General features: G+C 45.4%; 1 protein-coding gene across 12 annotated transcripts in view; it reads left to right on the top strand.

Annotated features, from left to right (window-relative positions):
- LOC126262889 (voltage-dependent L-type calcium channel subunit beta-1) overlaps positions 1-15,492 on the top strand; it is a 766,368-nt gene that overhangs the window by 76,454 nt on the left and 674,422 nt on the right. For 11 of the 12 annotated variants that reach the window (XR_007546777.1, XR_007546778.1, XR_007546774.1 and 8 more), the window contains exon 1: positions 8,960-9,059. The exons of the other annotated variant lie outside the window; for it this stretch is intronic. Coding sequence is in view for 5 of the 11 variants with exons in the window: in XM_049959773.1 (XP_049815730.1) it covers positions 8,967-9,059 (93 nt within the window). In the remaining 6 variants the exon portion in view is untranslated. Of the gene's footprint in view, positions 1-8,959; positions 9,060-15,492 lie in introns of those variants that run through there. 12 annotated transcript variants of the gene reach the window in all.

Raw genomic sequence — 15,492 nt, 5'->3', positions numbered from 1 at the left:
AGCATTTGTGCACCGCCGCCGTCAGTGTCAGCCAGTTTGCCGTGGTATACGGAGCTCCATCGCAGTCTTTAACACTGGTAGCATGCCGCGACAGCGTGGACGTGAACCGTATGTGCAGTTGACGGACTTTGACCGAGGGCGTATAGTGGGCATGCGGGAGGCCGGGTGGACGTACCGCCGAATTGCTCAACACGTGGGGTGTGAGGTCTCCACAGTACATCGATGTTGTCGCCAGTGGTCGGCGGAAGGTGCACGTGCCCGTCGACCTGGGACCGGACCGCAGCGACGCACGGATGCACGCCAAGACCGTAGGATCCTACGCAGTGCCGTAGGGGACCGCACCGCCACTTCCCAGCAAATTAGGGACACTGTTGCTCCTGGGGTATCGGCGAGGACCATTCGCAACCGTCTCCATGAAGCTGGGCTACGGTCCCGCACACCGTTAGGCCGTCTTCCGCTCACGCCCCAACATCGTGCAGCCCGCCTCCAGTGGTGTCGCGACAGGCGTGAATGGAGGGACGAATGGAGACGTGTCGTCTTCAGCGATGAGAGTCGCTTCTGCCTTGGTGCCAATGATGGTCGTATGCGTGTTTGGCGCCGTGCAGGTGAGCGCCACAATCAGGACTGCATACGACCGAGGCACACAGGGCCAACACCCGGCATCATGGTGTGGGGAGCGATCTCCTACACTGGCCGTACACCACTGGTGATCGTCGAGGGGACACTGAATAGTGCACGGTACATCCAAACCGTCATCGAACCCATCGTTCTACCATTCCTAGACCGGCAAGGGAACTTGCTGTTCCAACAGGACAATGCACGTCCGCATGTATCCCGTGCCACCCAACGTGCTCTAGAAGGTGTAAGTCAACTACCCTGGCCAGCAAGATCTCCGGATCTGTCCCCCATTGAGCATGTTTGGGACTGGATGAAGCGTCGTCTCACGCGGTCTGCACGTCCAGCACGAACGCTGGTCCAACTGAGGCGCCAGGTGGAAATGGCATGGCAAGCCGTTCCACAGGACTACATCCAGCATCTCTACGATCGTCTCCATGGGAGAATAGCAGCCTGCATTGCTGCGAAAGGTGGATATACACTGTACTAGTGCCGACATTGTGCATGCTCTGTTGCCAGTGTCTATGTGCCTGTGGTTCTGTCAGTGTGATCATGTGATGTATCTGACCCCAGGAATGTGTCAATAAAGTTTCCCCTTGCTCGGACAATGAATTCACGGTGTTCTTATTTCAATTTCCAGGAGTGTATTTCGCAGTTTTCTGCTTCAATTCCGAGAATCATTTGAGCGCGACCTTTACTGGAGGGCTGTAAATTCAGTAACTTTGTTACGAATACTTCGACAGGTTATTGTTAAAATTGTGACAGTCGACGAGTATTTACTTTGTAGCCGATCTGATTTCGTTGTCTGCCTATCGACTGCCGAGCGTTCATCAGAGGACGTCTAAGTATCGGTTGTTGTTGTTGTGGTCTTCAGTCCTGAGACTGGTTTGATGCAGCTCTCCATGCTACTCTATCCTGTGCAAGCTTCTTCATCTCCCAGTACCTACTGCAGCCTACATCAGTATCGGCTAGGAAAAAAAATTAAAAACACGGGTACTCCTCAACTACCCAATGTTCTTACGATGTGATGGTTCACATTTCCACTTAAATGGAATGTATTCTCGCCATTAAACTTCAAACGTGAAATGAAAGAAGATTGTTGTCTTCCATCTTGACACCCGGAGTTTATTCGCAAAACTCTACATGTTGGTGTAATCACCATCACGAAGGACTTGCAGCAATTAAATCCTGTGTGGTTTGAAAAACCAACGTTCATGTAAAACACACCTGACTGACACATGGAGAATGGCCAACTCTCGTCTGACACGTGTGCTGACTTCTGTGGACAGTGTGTTAAATATCTTGAACGAGCACACGGAGTCTACCTGTAGATTTCTCCTTACATAAAGATAACTAGCTTCTTGAGACGGCTGGTGTCATCTTCGTATGCTTTGAGCTGTAGGACGTGCACTGCTGTACTCTTTCTGCAGAATCACACGGCACAACTGCAGCTGCTGAAACAAAGAACACAAAGCGGCTGTTTTCGCTGTGTTGTCGCAGTCTCGACTCGACGCACGTTCGGTAAGGCCCCTGCGGATAACCACGTGAACGAGCAACGTAAAACTGGAATCAAGTAAAACTTTAGTTTCGATGCGTAGGTAAAAGTTTACTCCAAGTTGCTGTTTTCACTCACGAATAAGATAGGGTTTTGTGCAGGCGGATGAATTATTTTCGAAGCACTCTGTACTTCATGCAGGAGACCGGCATTTACGGTCGAGATCCAGACCAGCAGAGTGTTTCAACAGGTCACGTTCAAAAATTGCGCTAATCTGAACTCCCTGGCACTGCCGCACTGCCGCTTGTGTTTCACACAGGCCTTCGTATCGTCCGTGTAGTACGGGCAGCTAGCGGTTGAATCATCGGTGTCGAGGAAGAAGAGGAGGGGTTGAAATCCACTTGTGGCCATCCTGATCTAGAATTTCCGCGGATTTCCTTGCGTTATTCGGCCTGGAGTCTCTCCTTGACTGGAGTAGAACTGTCTTCAGTGATGATTCCCACTTCGAACTGAGCCTCCAGGGTCAACGAAACCGTGTCTGGAGAAGCCCTGGAATGCGCTGTCATATCAACTTGACCATAAGTGATGGTTCCGACTGCCACTACTGTTGATAGTAGGACCCCTCTGGTTGACATCCGCTGCATCCTTACAACACAGCGGTACGTCGACGGTATTCTACGCTCCGTTCCTTTGCCATTCATTGTAATCCACTTATTACACTTTAGCAAAATAATGCCCTCCCCCTCGCGGCGAGAGCTTGTCTTTGTGTTTCGCAAACCCGACTTTGGCCAGCAAGGTCGCCGGACTTCTCCCCTGTTGAGAACATTTGGAAGATTGTGCGCAGGGCCCTCCAACCATCTCGGCATTTTTGACGATCTGACGCTCCGATTGGACAGAATTTGCCACGACATCCCTCAGGAGGACAGCCAACAACTCTGTCAGTCAATGCCAAACCGAAAAACTCCTTGCATAAGGGCAAGAGGTTATGAACTTGCTCAATTTGTTAAGCTCTTTTATCTCGAATAAATAATCAATTTTTTCTGAAACTGTAATCATCTGTACGTACATGCACATTATATCTACTGATTTCCGCCCCACTCTGATAATTCCTTCGTGCTGCATCTTTCTTTCCTTTCCTTGCTTTTTTTTTAGTTAGAGAATTCATAAACTTCACTTTATTTGGTTTCGTAGTATGTCACGCATTAAGAAGGTAGGAAGATGGGGAAGATTTTAGATTTATCGGGTGACACCACGGATGCTGCCCGGGAGGGAGTGCTTAAAAAAAAAAATTGAGCCCCTCGCTCCTGGTAAACCATTGCCCGATCTCCTACTACCCCCCATCCGAGGGCGAAGACCTCAGCACTACTTAGAACTTCTCTCCCACAGATGGCGTGATCCTACATCTAGCTTACGTTCTATTTTAGATCTGCTCTACGCTGCATCGTGTACTGTCTTCTGTTTCTAAATTCTTCTTACACTCTGCCCAGTGCATCACCAGTCCCGTTTAATTACGATCCTATTTATAGTTTTACCCGCTGCGTTCTTTATTCTTTAGAGCTCTACCATTCGTGTATTTATGAACATATTCTGTCTCGTATAATAAATGGTCACTATTGTTCCATGCATATTAATACTGGACTCATCTGCTGTAGTAGATAGCAATTCTACTGCATCAACTAGTGCATTTTAGTGCCTTACATTTAGTTCTTATTCTCTGGTCTGTCTTCGACTTCTGTTGTACCGCTGTCTGCTGATAGGCTGCCACTACTACTGTATTGTCCAAGAAGCCATTCGACAGAGCTTGGATGACGGTGTTTATGATGCCGGTGATAGAATTATTTGAGCGCACGACAGTGAGGTATTTAGCATACATAGTATATTCTGGAGAGACGAATGTGGTGTAAATAAGCAAAAGCCTTAAAAACTCTAGAGTAAAAAGATAAAATCATTTCTAAAACTGCTCTTGCGAAACATACATACATACATACAGCAAAATAAAAATACTACAAAAGCTCGTTATCTGCCATTTCTTAAAAGACAGATGAAAGTAAAGGGAGAAGCGATGAAAGGGTAGCCAGCCGCGGTGGCCGAGTGGTTCTAGGCGCTTCAGTCCGGATCCGGGCGACTGCTACGGTCGCAGGTTCGAATCCTGCCTCGGGCATAGATGTGTCTGGTGTCCTTAGGTTACTTAGGTTTAAGTAGTTCTAAGTTCTAGGGGACTGATGACTTCAGATGTTGAGTCCCATAGTGCTCAGAGCCATTTGAACCATTTAATGAAAGGGTAGATGCGGCTTGCTGATGACTGAACAAAAAATAATGCGCCGGCCACTCTGTAGCACATGAAAACCTCCAGCGCAACAGATTACTTTGGTATCTGGAGAGTTCAAAAAATTTTAAAACGCTTACCACACTCGTCTCGTCACAAGTTAATACAGAGGGATGGTTCCCATTTAAAATTCACTCTCAGCATAATATAAAATACACTCTTTTAAAATGTGATGTATCGAAATACACATTCCAAAAGCTCCATAAACTGCAGCAAACAAGCCTTGGGTCATATGGGTATGACATATACAGAGATAAGTCAGCGCCACTTCGTACCCTCTCTGTATCCTGAAGCAGGACCGTCACGGCCGGATAGTTAGTTTCATAGTGTGCAGCTCGCTTTACGACGCTGGAAGCCACTGTACGAGATTGTGGCTTAGCATCGATCAAACATCCGGCGAGGGGACAGCAGACGCAGCTGCCGTGTGCCCCTGATAAGCTTCCTTGCATGCACTGCCATCCTCCTCATTTCCTCGTTTCCCTGGTACCCGTCACAATACTGTTTTCTTTTGCTGGTCTTGGAGTTGCGTCAGCAACTCCCGAAACAAATGGAGTGACAGAGATTGGAAGAAAGGAAGGAAGATTAGGGCTTAGTGTCACAGCGACTCTGAGGTCATTAGACACGGAGCACAAGCTCGGATGGTTTCAAGGGTGGGGAAGGAAATCGGCGGTACTCTTTCAAAGGAACCACCCCAGCAGTTGCCTGGAAAGATTTAGGGAAATAATTGAAAACCTAAATTTAGATGGCCGGACGTGGATATGAGCTGTCGTCCTTCCGAATGGGAGTCAAGTGTGCTAACCACTGCGCCCTCTCGGCAAAAGACACTGAAATATATGAAACATCTAACTGAAGATTTTGGGTGCACTTTCTATTTTGAAAAGATAAGGTTGGCGCAGGACGGTAATTCATCGCGGGCCAAGCACAAAAAAAATTTCTGTTTACATTCTTTTTTTTGTGAAAGCATCGGGATAAAATCATAACAAGTGTTTCGTATTAATATGTAACTTAATCATCAGTCTCCTTTAAACAATGGTTGCACAGAACAGTACACTGAAGCGCCAAAGAAACTGGTATAGGCATGCGTATTCAAATACAGAGATATGTAAACAGGAAGAAGACGGCGCTGCGGTCGGCAACGCCTGTATAAGATAACAAGTGTCTGGCACAATTGTTAGATCGGTTACTGCTGCTACAATGGCAGGTTATCAAGATTTAAGTGACTTCTAACTTGACGTTGTAGTCCGCGCACGGGACACAGCAACTCCAAGGTAGCGATGAAGTGGGTATTTTCCCGTACGACCATTTCACGAGTGTACCGTGAATGTCAGTAATCCGAAAAACAAGACATCATCTCAGACAACGCTGCGGCCGGAAAAATATCCTACAAGATCAGGACCAACGACGACTCAAGAGAATCGTTCAGCGTGACACAGGTACAACCGTTCCGCAAATTGCTGCTGATTTTAGTGCTGGTCCATCAACAAGTGGCAGCTTGCAAACCATTCAACGAAACATCATCGATATGGGCTTTCGGAGCCGAAGGCCTACTCGTGTACCCTTGATGACTGCGTGAGAAAACTTTACGCCTCGCTGGGCCCGTCAACACCGACATTGGACTGTTGATGACTGGAAACATGTTGCCTGGCCAGACTAGTCTCGTTTCAGATTGTATCGAGCGGATGGACTTATAGGGGTATGGTGACAACCTCATGAATCCATGCGCTCTGCATGTCAGCAGAGGACTATTGAAGCTGCTGGAGGCTCTGTAATGGTGTGGGGCGTGTGAAGTTGGAGTGATATGGGACGTCTGATACGTCTAGATACGACTCTCACAGATGACACGTACGTAACCATCCTGTCAGATCACCTGCATCCATTCATGTCCATGTGCATTCCGAGGAACGTGGTCAGTTCTTGCAAGACAATGGGACACCCCGAACGTCCAGAATTGCTACAGAGTGGCTCCACAAACACTCTTCTGAGTTTAAACACATCCGCTGCCATCAAACCCCCCCAGCTATGAACATTATTGAGCTATAAACTTTCTGGCAGATTAAAACTGTGTGCCGGACCGAGACTCGAACTCGGGACCTTTGCCTTTCGCGGGCAAGTGCTCTACCAACTGAGCTACCCAAGCACGACTCACACCCCGTCCTCACAGCTTTACTCCTGCCAGTACCTCGTCTCCTACCTTCCAAACTTTACAGAAGCTCTCCTGCGAACCTTGCAGAACTAGTACTCCTAAAAGAAAGGATATTGCGGAGACATGGCTTAGCCACAGCCTGGGGGATGTTTCCAGACTGAGAGCTTCTATGAAGTTTGGAAGGTCGGAGACGAGGTACTGGTAGAATTGAAGCTGTGAGGACGGGTCGTGAGTCGTGCTTGGGTAGCTCAGTTGGTAGAGCACTTGCCTGCGAAAGGCAAAGGTCCCGAGTTCGAGTCTCGGTCCGGCACACAGTTTTAATCTGCCAGGAAGTTTCTACAACGCTCTAAGGGTTTAAGGGGGTGTAGGAAGTGAGGTGAGGTGTGAATGGGACTCTCTATTGAGGAGAGAGTATAATGTGCAAAGCTGCTGTGCCAGGGTGGCGTAGTTGTTAACGCATCTGCCTAGTCAGCTGGAAACCTGGGTTCGAGTCCCAGCCTCTGTAGGAATCAGCATAGGTTTCGAAAAAGACGGTCGTGTGAAACCCAGCTCGCGCTATTCGTCCACGAGACTCAGAGGGCCATAGACACGGGTTCACAGGTAGATGCCGTGATTCTTGACTTCCGCAAGGCGTTCGATACAGTTCTCCACAGTCGTTTAATGTACAAAGAAAGAGCATATGGACTATCAGACCAATTGTGTGATTGGATTGAAGAGTTCCTAGATAACAGAACGCAGCATGTCATTCTCAATGGAGAGAAGTCTTCCGAAGTAAGAGTGATTTCGGGTGTGCCGCAGGGGAGTGTCATAGGACTGTTGCTATTCACAATATACATAAATCACCTTGTGGATGACATCGGAAGTTCACTGAGGCTTTTTGCAGATGATGCTGTGGTGTATCGAGAGGTTGTAACAATGGAAAATTGTACTGAAATGCCGGAGGATCGGCAGCGAATTGACGCATGGTGCAGGGAATGGCATTTGAATCTCAATGTAGACAAGTGTGATGTGCTGCGAATACATAGAAAGAGAGATCCCTTATCATTTAGCTGCAAAATAGCAGGTCAGCAACTGAGCAGTTAATTCCATAAATTATCTGGGAGTACGCATTAGGAGTGATTTAAAATGGAATAATCATATAAAGTTGATCGTCGGTAAAGCAGATGCCAGTCTGAGATTCATTGGAAGAATCCTAAGGAAATGCAATCCGAAAACAAAGGAAGTAGGTTACAGTACGCTTGTTCGCCCACTGCTTGAATACTGCTCAGCAGTGTGGGATCCGTACCAGATACGGTTGACAGAAGAGATAGAGAAGATCCAACGGAGAGCAGCGCGCTTCGTTAGATGATCATTTAGTAATCGCGAAAGCGTTACGGAGATGATAGATAAACTCCAGTGGAAGACTCTGCAGGAGAGACGCTCAGTAGCTCGGTACGGGCTTTTGTTGAAGTTTCGAGAACACACCTTCACCGAAGAGTCAAGCAGTATATTGCTGCCTCCTACGTATATCTCGCGAAGAGACCACGAGGATAAAATCAGAGAGATTAGAGCCCACACAGAGGCATACCGACAATCCTTCTTTCCACGAACAATACGAGACTGGAATAGAAGGGAGAACCGATAGAGGTACTGAAGGTACCCTCCGCGACACACCGTCAGGTGGCTTGCGGAGTATGGATGTAGATGTAGATGTAGAATATTGATTTATCGCTTCAATCTACATACGGACATCATAGATGCCTGGGACTCGAAAGCGTCTCTGGAATCGTGTAGTTTCATTTGAACGAGGATTTATTCACTAATTAAGCTAGATATGAACCCAAATATCCTTTTGTTTCTAATTGAAGATATTAACCGACGTAGGGGAATAGTTACCGTTGATTTTTTATAATTGTGGTTGTTGTAATTGAAGATATTAACCGACGTAGGGGAATAGTTACCGTTGATTTTTTACAATTGTGATTTTTGTGTTGTATGGGCTGTGGCCTGACGAATCCTGTCTGGAGTGACCGTAGCGAGTTTAGTGACCTGCGAGGTGTCGTGATTGGGGAGGGGGAGACACACCCCCGGCTCCGGTTCGGAAAGGCACGACAGTGAGCGCCGGCCTGGGTGGCGGTCGATAGGCGGGCATGCGCGGTGCGGCGGCGTGGCGCGGTCAGCTGGCGGCGGCGTCGGCGTCGGCGGCGGCGTCGCGGCGGCAGTCGGGCCAGTGCAGAGGAGGGGGCGGCGCGGCCGTGCGACGCTGCGCTCCGCCACGCCACCCACAGCGCCGCCGCCCGCCCGCCGCCACGACGCCGGCCCCCGGCCCGGCGGTGGCGCGCGCCGCCCCCGGGCTCCCGTCCTGACGCCGCCGGCGCCGGCGCCGCCGCCGCTGCCGCCGCCGGCACATGGTGCAGCGCCGCCCCGCCACGGCGCCGACATGTCGTAACATGATAGGCTACGGCCAGTGCAACCAGGGGTACAACAAGCTCTTCACTCAGGTACTCCGCCCCCGCTGCCGCCGCCGCCGCCGCCTCCGCCTCCACTCTAGCTGCCTACAGCCTACCTGCCTGTCTGCTCGCACGCCTCCTCTCTCTCTCTGTCTCTCTCCCGCACGCACACACACACACCCTCTACCCTCCTGGACTGCGTACACAGTACTAGGCATCTCCACCCCATGAACGTCAAGCCACCACGTCATCCGATCACGACCGTAAACACGGCCACGTGATCCACGTTACTATGTGTCACGTGCCGTTCAGTCACCTTTCTCCCGCTACCCGTTGCAACCTACATCCCAACCACCTATTAGAACCATTACGTCAGTTACTCTAAGTGAGAACACTAAGTCTGCATAATCCGCGAGATTTTTATTTACGCACTACGCGTTTCTCCGGTTGCACCTTCGTCGCCAGCATCCCGTAAGTTATTTATCCTCGCTTCTATTCTTAAAATGACGGACTCGCTAATTCGGGCAACGGTGTGTGAGGTGGACAGCAAATTACTTTCCAGCTTGGACTGATGATAATAAACCAGCCTACCCACAACAACGGACAAGGCGACACAAATAATACTTGCATAAAATACTTATACAATGTCAATCAGACAGGTGCAAACCTGCTTTCTAACCCGCTATTTCATCCACTATTGCCTGTGTTGAGAGGACTGCAGCATTTAGCCCCCATGAAAATTTCGCAGTTTCTACGGCTGCACCATCATAGACCGAGAGGTGTTTTTATTATTTTTCCTCACTCTTCCTACCAGGAAGCGCTGGGAGTTTTTTTTTTTTTCAACAGCGTGTTAGGTGGCCAAAATATCACATTACATCGTCCACTACTAAAAATAAACTGTCATTGCTGTGATGGTTTCGGGTGACCTACGTCTAGGTTACAAGCGCTCGCAAATATTTTAGTTGGACGAGTGCATTTAAAAGTACAATAACAGAATCTTTCGTTAAAATAAGACTAGTAGACATAAGATTAAATGATTTTCAAGTAAAGATCCTATAATAAGAAAAAAGCCTTAAAAGTGAGGCTGGTTGAACACTAAGAAAGAAGCAAAGGAACCGGCCTTCGTGACGAAAAACCTCAGAGTCTGTATTAACCACAAGGTAGAAATAGTTAAAAAATAAGTAGAGAAATGGAACTTGGTTAAATTTTTCCTCTAATGCCTATGGCTGGCTAGCCGTTGCTATAAAAACAGGAAAGAGTCTCTCTCTTCTATTGCAGTAAAAGACGTATGCCCTAGTATTTTAGGGAATATTCCCGTAACCCCACAGAATTTTAAAATCCTTGTCACGCTCGTCCAAGCGTCGTCTAAGACAGAGGAGAAGCTATTAGGCACTTGTAGGGCTTGTCTTATGTCAGCAGATAAAGTACAGTTAACTAAAACTTGTCGCACTGTGTGTGCGACATTGCAAGCACTGCACATTGGCAACCCCTCTCGCTGGAGGAGAACCCACGAGTCAGGGGAGTGTCTCATACGGAGGCATGTTAGTAACATTAACCACGACACCAACGAATGTGACGCAAAGAATACTTCTACACTAGAAGTAATTACTGTGCAAGAACTACTAGGTCTGTTCTGACGCTTTCTCGCTACACACTAACTAATATTCGAAAATCCTCATCAGATTGCAGAACTTTTCCTGTATTTCCAGTACATATAAGACGCAGCATAATTTACTAGCAGCTGCTAGAAGTCGCCAATGCCTGCCATTAAGAGCTCTCGTTTAAAAACTGCTTTCCATCTGACGATGACAGGGTAACCGTGACTGCCGCATATATTGCAATATTTTCAACCTACATTCTACTGATAGTAGGCAGTATATGATATCCCTTTACCTCTTTTTTACTATAACACGTCTAACTGCTTTATTACAACCCCTCATCACGTTCTAGCTACTCTTTAGTTGTTGCTCAAAGTTTACTTTCCGCTTTCTGCCGACTGTATTCTTGTGCAAGAACTCTGTCCTCCAATGGCTGACACACAAAGTATCACATTCTTCTTCTCCGAACGTTATGCGGCCGTCTTTGAGGCGTAATGAAAACATGATTGAATAAATAAACGTAAATAAACGATAAAATCTACTTGCAAGTCATGGAAGCATCATCCAATTGAAAACAACCCTGTTTATTTGGAGTCCAAATAAAATCACAACCGCCATTTTATGTCTTGGCGTTTGACGTATTTCAGGAGTTTATTTTCATTTTTAGCTGCAGTAGGATCTATAAGTGCATGAATTTGATCTTTGCGTGCACCATTGTTCTGGATTTGTGTGCGGTCGTCCTTTATATCCTTCCTAGTACCGGCGAAAACAGCAAACTTCTTTATTTGGATGGTAACCTAGTTTGTGGCCGAAATCGTACTTTTATACTGTGGGGTTTCTCTCTTCCATACTATTAACTGAAAAATTTTCTCTCTCTCTCTCTCTCTCTCTTTCTCTTTCTCTTTCTTTCTTTCTCCCCCTCCCCCTCCCTCTCCCTCCGTCCACGATATTTTGACCTCAACTGGAAAAAGTAGTACAAAGACATTACACTGTTGCCGAAGTAACACGTACGCTTCCATTAATGCGACTTACATAATTTGCATTGCTTCTATATATAATATTCACTATAAGAAAAACGTTTGAAAAAAAATTATGTTCACTTTATTCCCCTTGAAAACGGCTGAACTAAATTGCAGGACAACAGACACACATACATCAAATGTTTATCGATATAGAAGTTTATTGCAAATAACTTAACCAATGTAAAGATTTTCTTATTTTGAATCTACTATTTAAGACGTTCAACATATTTTATTATGCATAAAATTAAATACGTTTGTTTACAAAAATGCTTTAAAATCTTAAGCAGCAGACACCGGGCAGCTAGAACCTAACTAAAACATTCTTACATAACTGATGGAGCTAGAAGCGGTAGGAGCAGCCGTCCACTCTTTTACGACTTGGCTAGCATCTGCATGCTGAAGCCGAGTCTGGATTTCGCTGTAAATTAGTCTGCACCGAGTATCTGCTGTGTATCTTTGTCGTTGTGTAACATGCCCGCACACGGTTTACACACCAATCGTAACTGTTCCTTTATTCTTAACTACCTATTAATTTGTATACAGTAGTTTTAACTCGCATTATTTGGACTTGTTCTGTAACAGACATCAGGCGTCATATTAACTAGCAGAGACTTAGAGAAAAGTACCATATATCTCACGACCACGTAATCAAATGGCCGGTTTCACCCTTTGAATGCCGGCCGCGGTGGTCTCGCGGTTCTAGGCGCGCAGTCCGGAACCATGCGACTGCTACGGTCGCAGGTTCGAATCCTGCCTTGGGCAGGGATGTGTGTGATGTCCTTAGGTTAGTTAGGTTTAACTAGTTCTAAGTTCTAGGGGACTGATGACCACAGCAGTTGAGTCCCATAGTGCTCAGAGCCATTTGAACCATTTTTTCACCCTTTGAATGCTGTTATCAGAACCTATCATTACTATTGTTACATACGTAACTCGTCATTAAAACACCTGAAATTAATTCCGGACAGTTGTTTAGAAGTTCTACCGTTCAGAAACCAATACACAGCTCGCTACAAATGACGCAAATCGTAAGCGACTGGATGACGATTCATGCAGATACGATTACGAAGACCTCTGAAGATCCAAGACGAACATAAGCCTGATTACTGTGTGTGTAAGCGATATTATACAACTCATCACGCTGAGTCGTCCTAAACAGCCTCTTACGTTATTACTGAACTACGCTTTATCTGATCCGCTACCATTTCAGTCCATTCGTATTGTCCGTTTCTTCTGTCGTAATGCAACACAATGTAAACTGGCAGCCAATTATAGAAACCTGTGAATTATGTCTCGAAAATGCTTACAATACTGCATGTAAAATGGATCTTGGACTTGTTTATGTACTGTACATTCATAAATCAACATTGTTGCGTCAACTTGTCACAAGAAACTATTCACAAGGGGTCGGCTACTGCGCCGCCCCTCTATCCTTATGCCGTCAGCTGTCAGCTCACTGACGTTCACGTTCTGTCGGCGCTTGGCCTCTACATCCAATGCTACGACGGCTTACACGCAGCAGTAAACATTGCCACGTGACCAGCGACTCTGAGAGCCGCTCGCCTGTACGTCAGTTACCCGGCAACCCTGGAGCGCGATCTACCTTCCATGAGTTACACGGTATACAGCACAGCACAGCACTTAGCATTTAACAACTACTCCGTTTGGTTTGTGTAACGTATCTACGTACATTGTGTACTCTTACAAACCTCACGGATTTCAGTTTATCTGGTCTGCTGATGAAGCAGGAGACATGGACAGTGAGTAACCTTAATATTCGGACACTAGGAGAGTATTTTGTAGCATCGTACCTTCAGTATTAACAAAACAAACAGAAAAGCTTAACCAAATATTGTATTAAGTTATATGTCTTGAAACAACAGCATAAACTTTACCAACAAAACTTACAAAAATTCTTCAATAATGCGATTTTTGAACTCTGTCCTATTTTCCCATTACTTTAATATTCGGACACTTTCCAGAACTAAATATTTCAAGCAATTTTTTGTGAAGAGTATGTTTCAATATCTTATCTGGTATCCATTCTGATTTTTCAAAATAGTCTGTACATAGACTGTCCGTTCCTTCTTTCAATCGATGCTTCGAAGTTTCTTTGGAAGATATTGGTCTTTATCTAATACATCACTCTAATTCTCCCCACACAGTCTCCATACGGTTGAAGCCTTGTGATTGTGGTGGTTAGAAGATTTTTGGGCAATACACCAACAAATAATCATCACCAATGCAAGCGTCATGTTTGTGGTGACTGTACTCTTAATACTTAGACGTGTTTGATAACCCCATTTTTCTCAGCGCTTTTGCGTTATTTGTTAAACATGCTCAGATACACGTTTGTCCAGAGTATTGTCGATGAGCACCAGTTCGTCCGGTTCCAATGTGCATATACAGTTGGAGACGAGAACGCTGCCACCTCCTTGCTGTACAGTCGCCTTAACATTTGTTGCTTTAAATTCTTCATTCTTCCGCCACACCAACCTTCGTTCATCCGAGCGAAAAATGTTAAATTTACTTTCGTCGGTAAAAATGTGGTTCCACAATGCTTCTTCCTTCGTAACAAACTCGTCCGCAAAGTCCAATCTTCACTTTCGATTCTGTTCATTGAAATACGGATTTTTCGTAACCTTTCTTCCATTGTAGCAACCATCTTCCAATGCTCTGCGAATCGTTTCAAGATGTACTTTCTTTCCAGTCTCGTTTAGAATCTCACTTGTTACTTTGGGTGCTTTGAGTGTAGGATGCTTATTTATTTTTCGAATTAGATCCATCTTGTCACGTGCATGCAACTTCTTTGGTTGGCCCTTTTGTGGTACAGAGTCTTTACGGTCCTCGTTTTGGAATCGTCTGATATCTGCTGCTGTACTCTTACTCATGTTCACCATGACAGCAATTTGTCCATTTCATTTACATTTCACATTATGAAAAATCACAAGTTGTCGTACATCAAACCTAGTATCAGTTTTGCGTGGCTTTGTACTGTCTCGATAGTCGATCGCGCTTATACATAAATGCTGTCTTCTATCTCCAAGTATACAACTTGCCCAGAACGATAACACTACTGCTTCACTGCCAACTGTCCGAATATTAAAGTAACGTGAAAACCGAAAAGCGTTTCCTTTAAATCATATTATTTAACAATTGTTGTAAGTTGAGTAACAACATTCATACTATTCTTTACTGGACTCTACCTTAATATAATACTTTGGTTTTTTATTTTTGTTTAATACACTTGATGCTACAAAGCACAAAAAAATCTCGTAGGGTCTCAATATTACTGTTACTATCTGTAGCTTAAGATGATATTAATACGTTATATTGGGAGTTGATACGGTGCACTATATGCTGTTTTTATACTACATCCTTACACCGTTATGGCAGACGTAACATAGAAAGTATCTGCATTTAGGCGTACATTACTGATTCACGTGAACCACTTTCTTACGCTTTTATAACCCTTTAGTTAAATCTTTGCTTTCATTCTGACAGTTTTTGTGCTGAAGTTTGCGATTTAATGTCGTAAAGCAAATTCTATAATCATTCTTTTTCCCTTACATTATTACCACCTTTATCCGCCCATGCAGGGACCGCTTAAGACCCTATTATTTTCATGTGTATGTAATAAATTCTGAAAAATATGAATAGCCATACACTTGAAGAAAAGCGTCTCATATTGTGGAATTTCAAGACTACCTTTACCGCGGGTATTCAACGAATTTTCTTAAATCCCTTGCGTATTTTCCCTGTTTAAACATAAAATATGATGAGTCCTACTTTACAGACTAAATGCATGTTAGTATTGTTCTAAGTGCAGAAGTGTACCCTTGCTACACACTGGCATTTTAGAAATGT

This window comes from Schistocerca nitens, chromosome 6, assembly GCF_023898315.1.
Source record: "Schistocerca nitens isolate TAMUIC-IGC-003100 chromosome 6, iqSchNite1.1, whole genome shotgun sequence".
Taxonomy (NCBI): domain Eukaryota; kingdom Metazoa; phylum Arthropoda; class Insecta; order Orthoptera; family Acrididae; genus Schistocerca; species Schistocerca nitens.
This window is presented reverse-complemented; position numbering and strand designations above follow the sequence as displayed.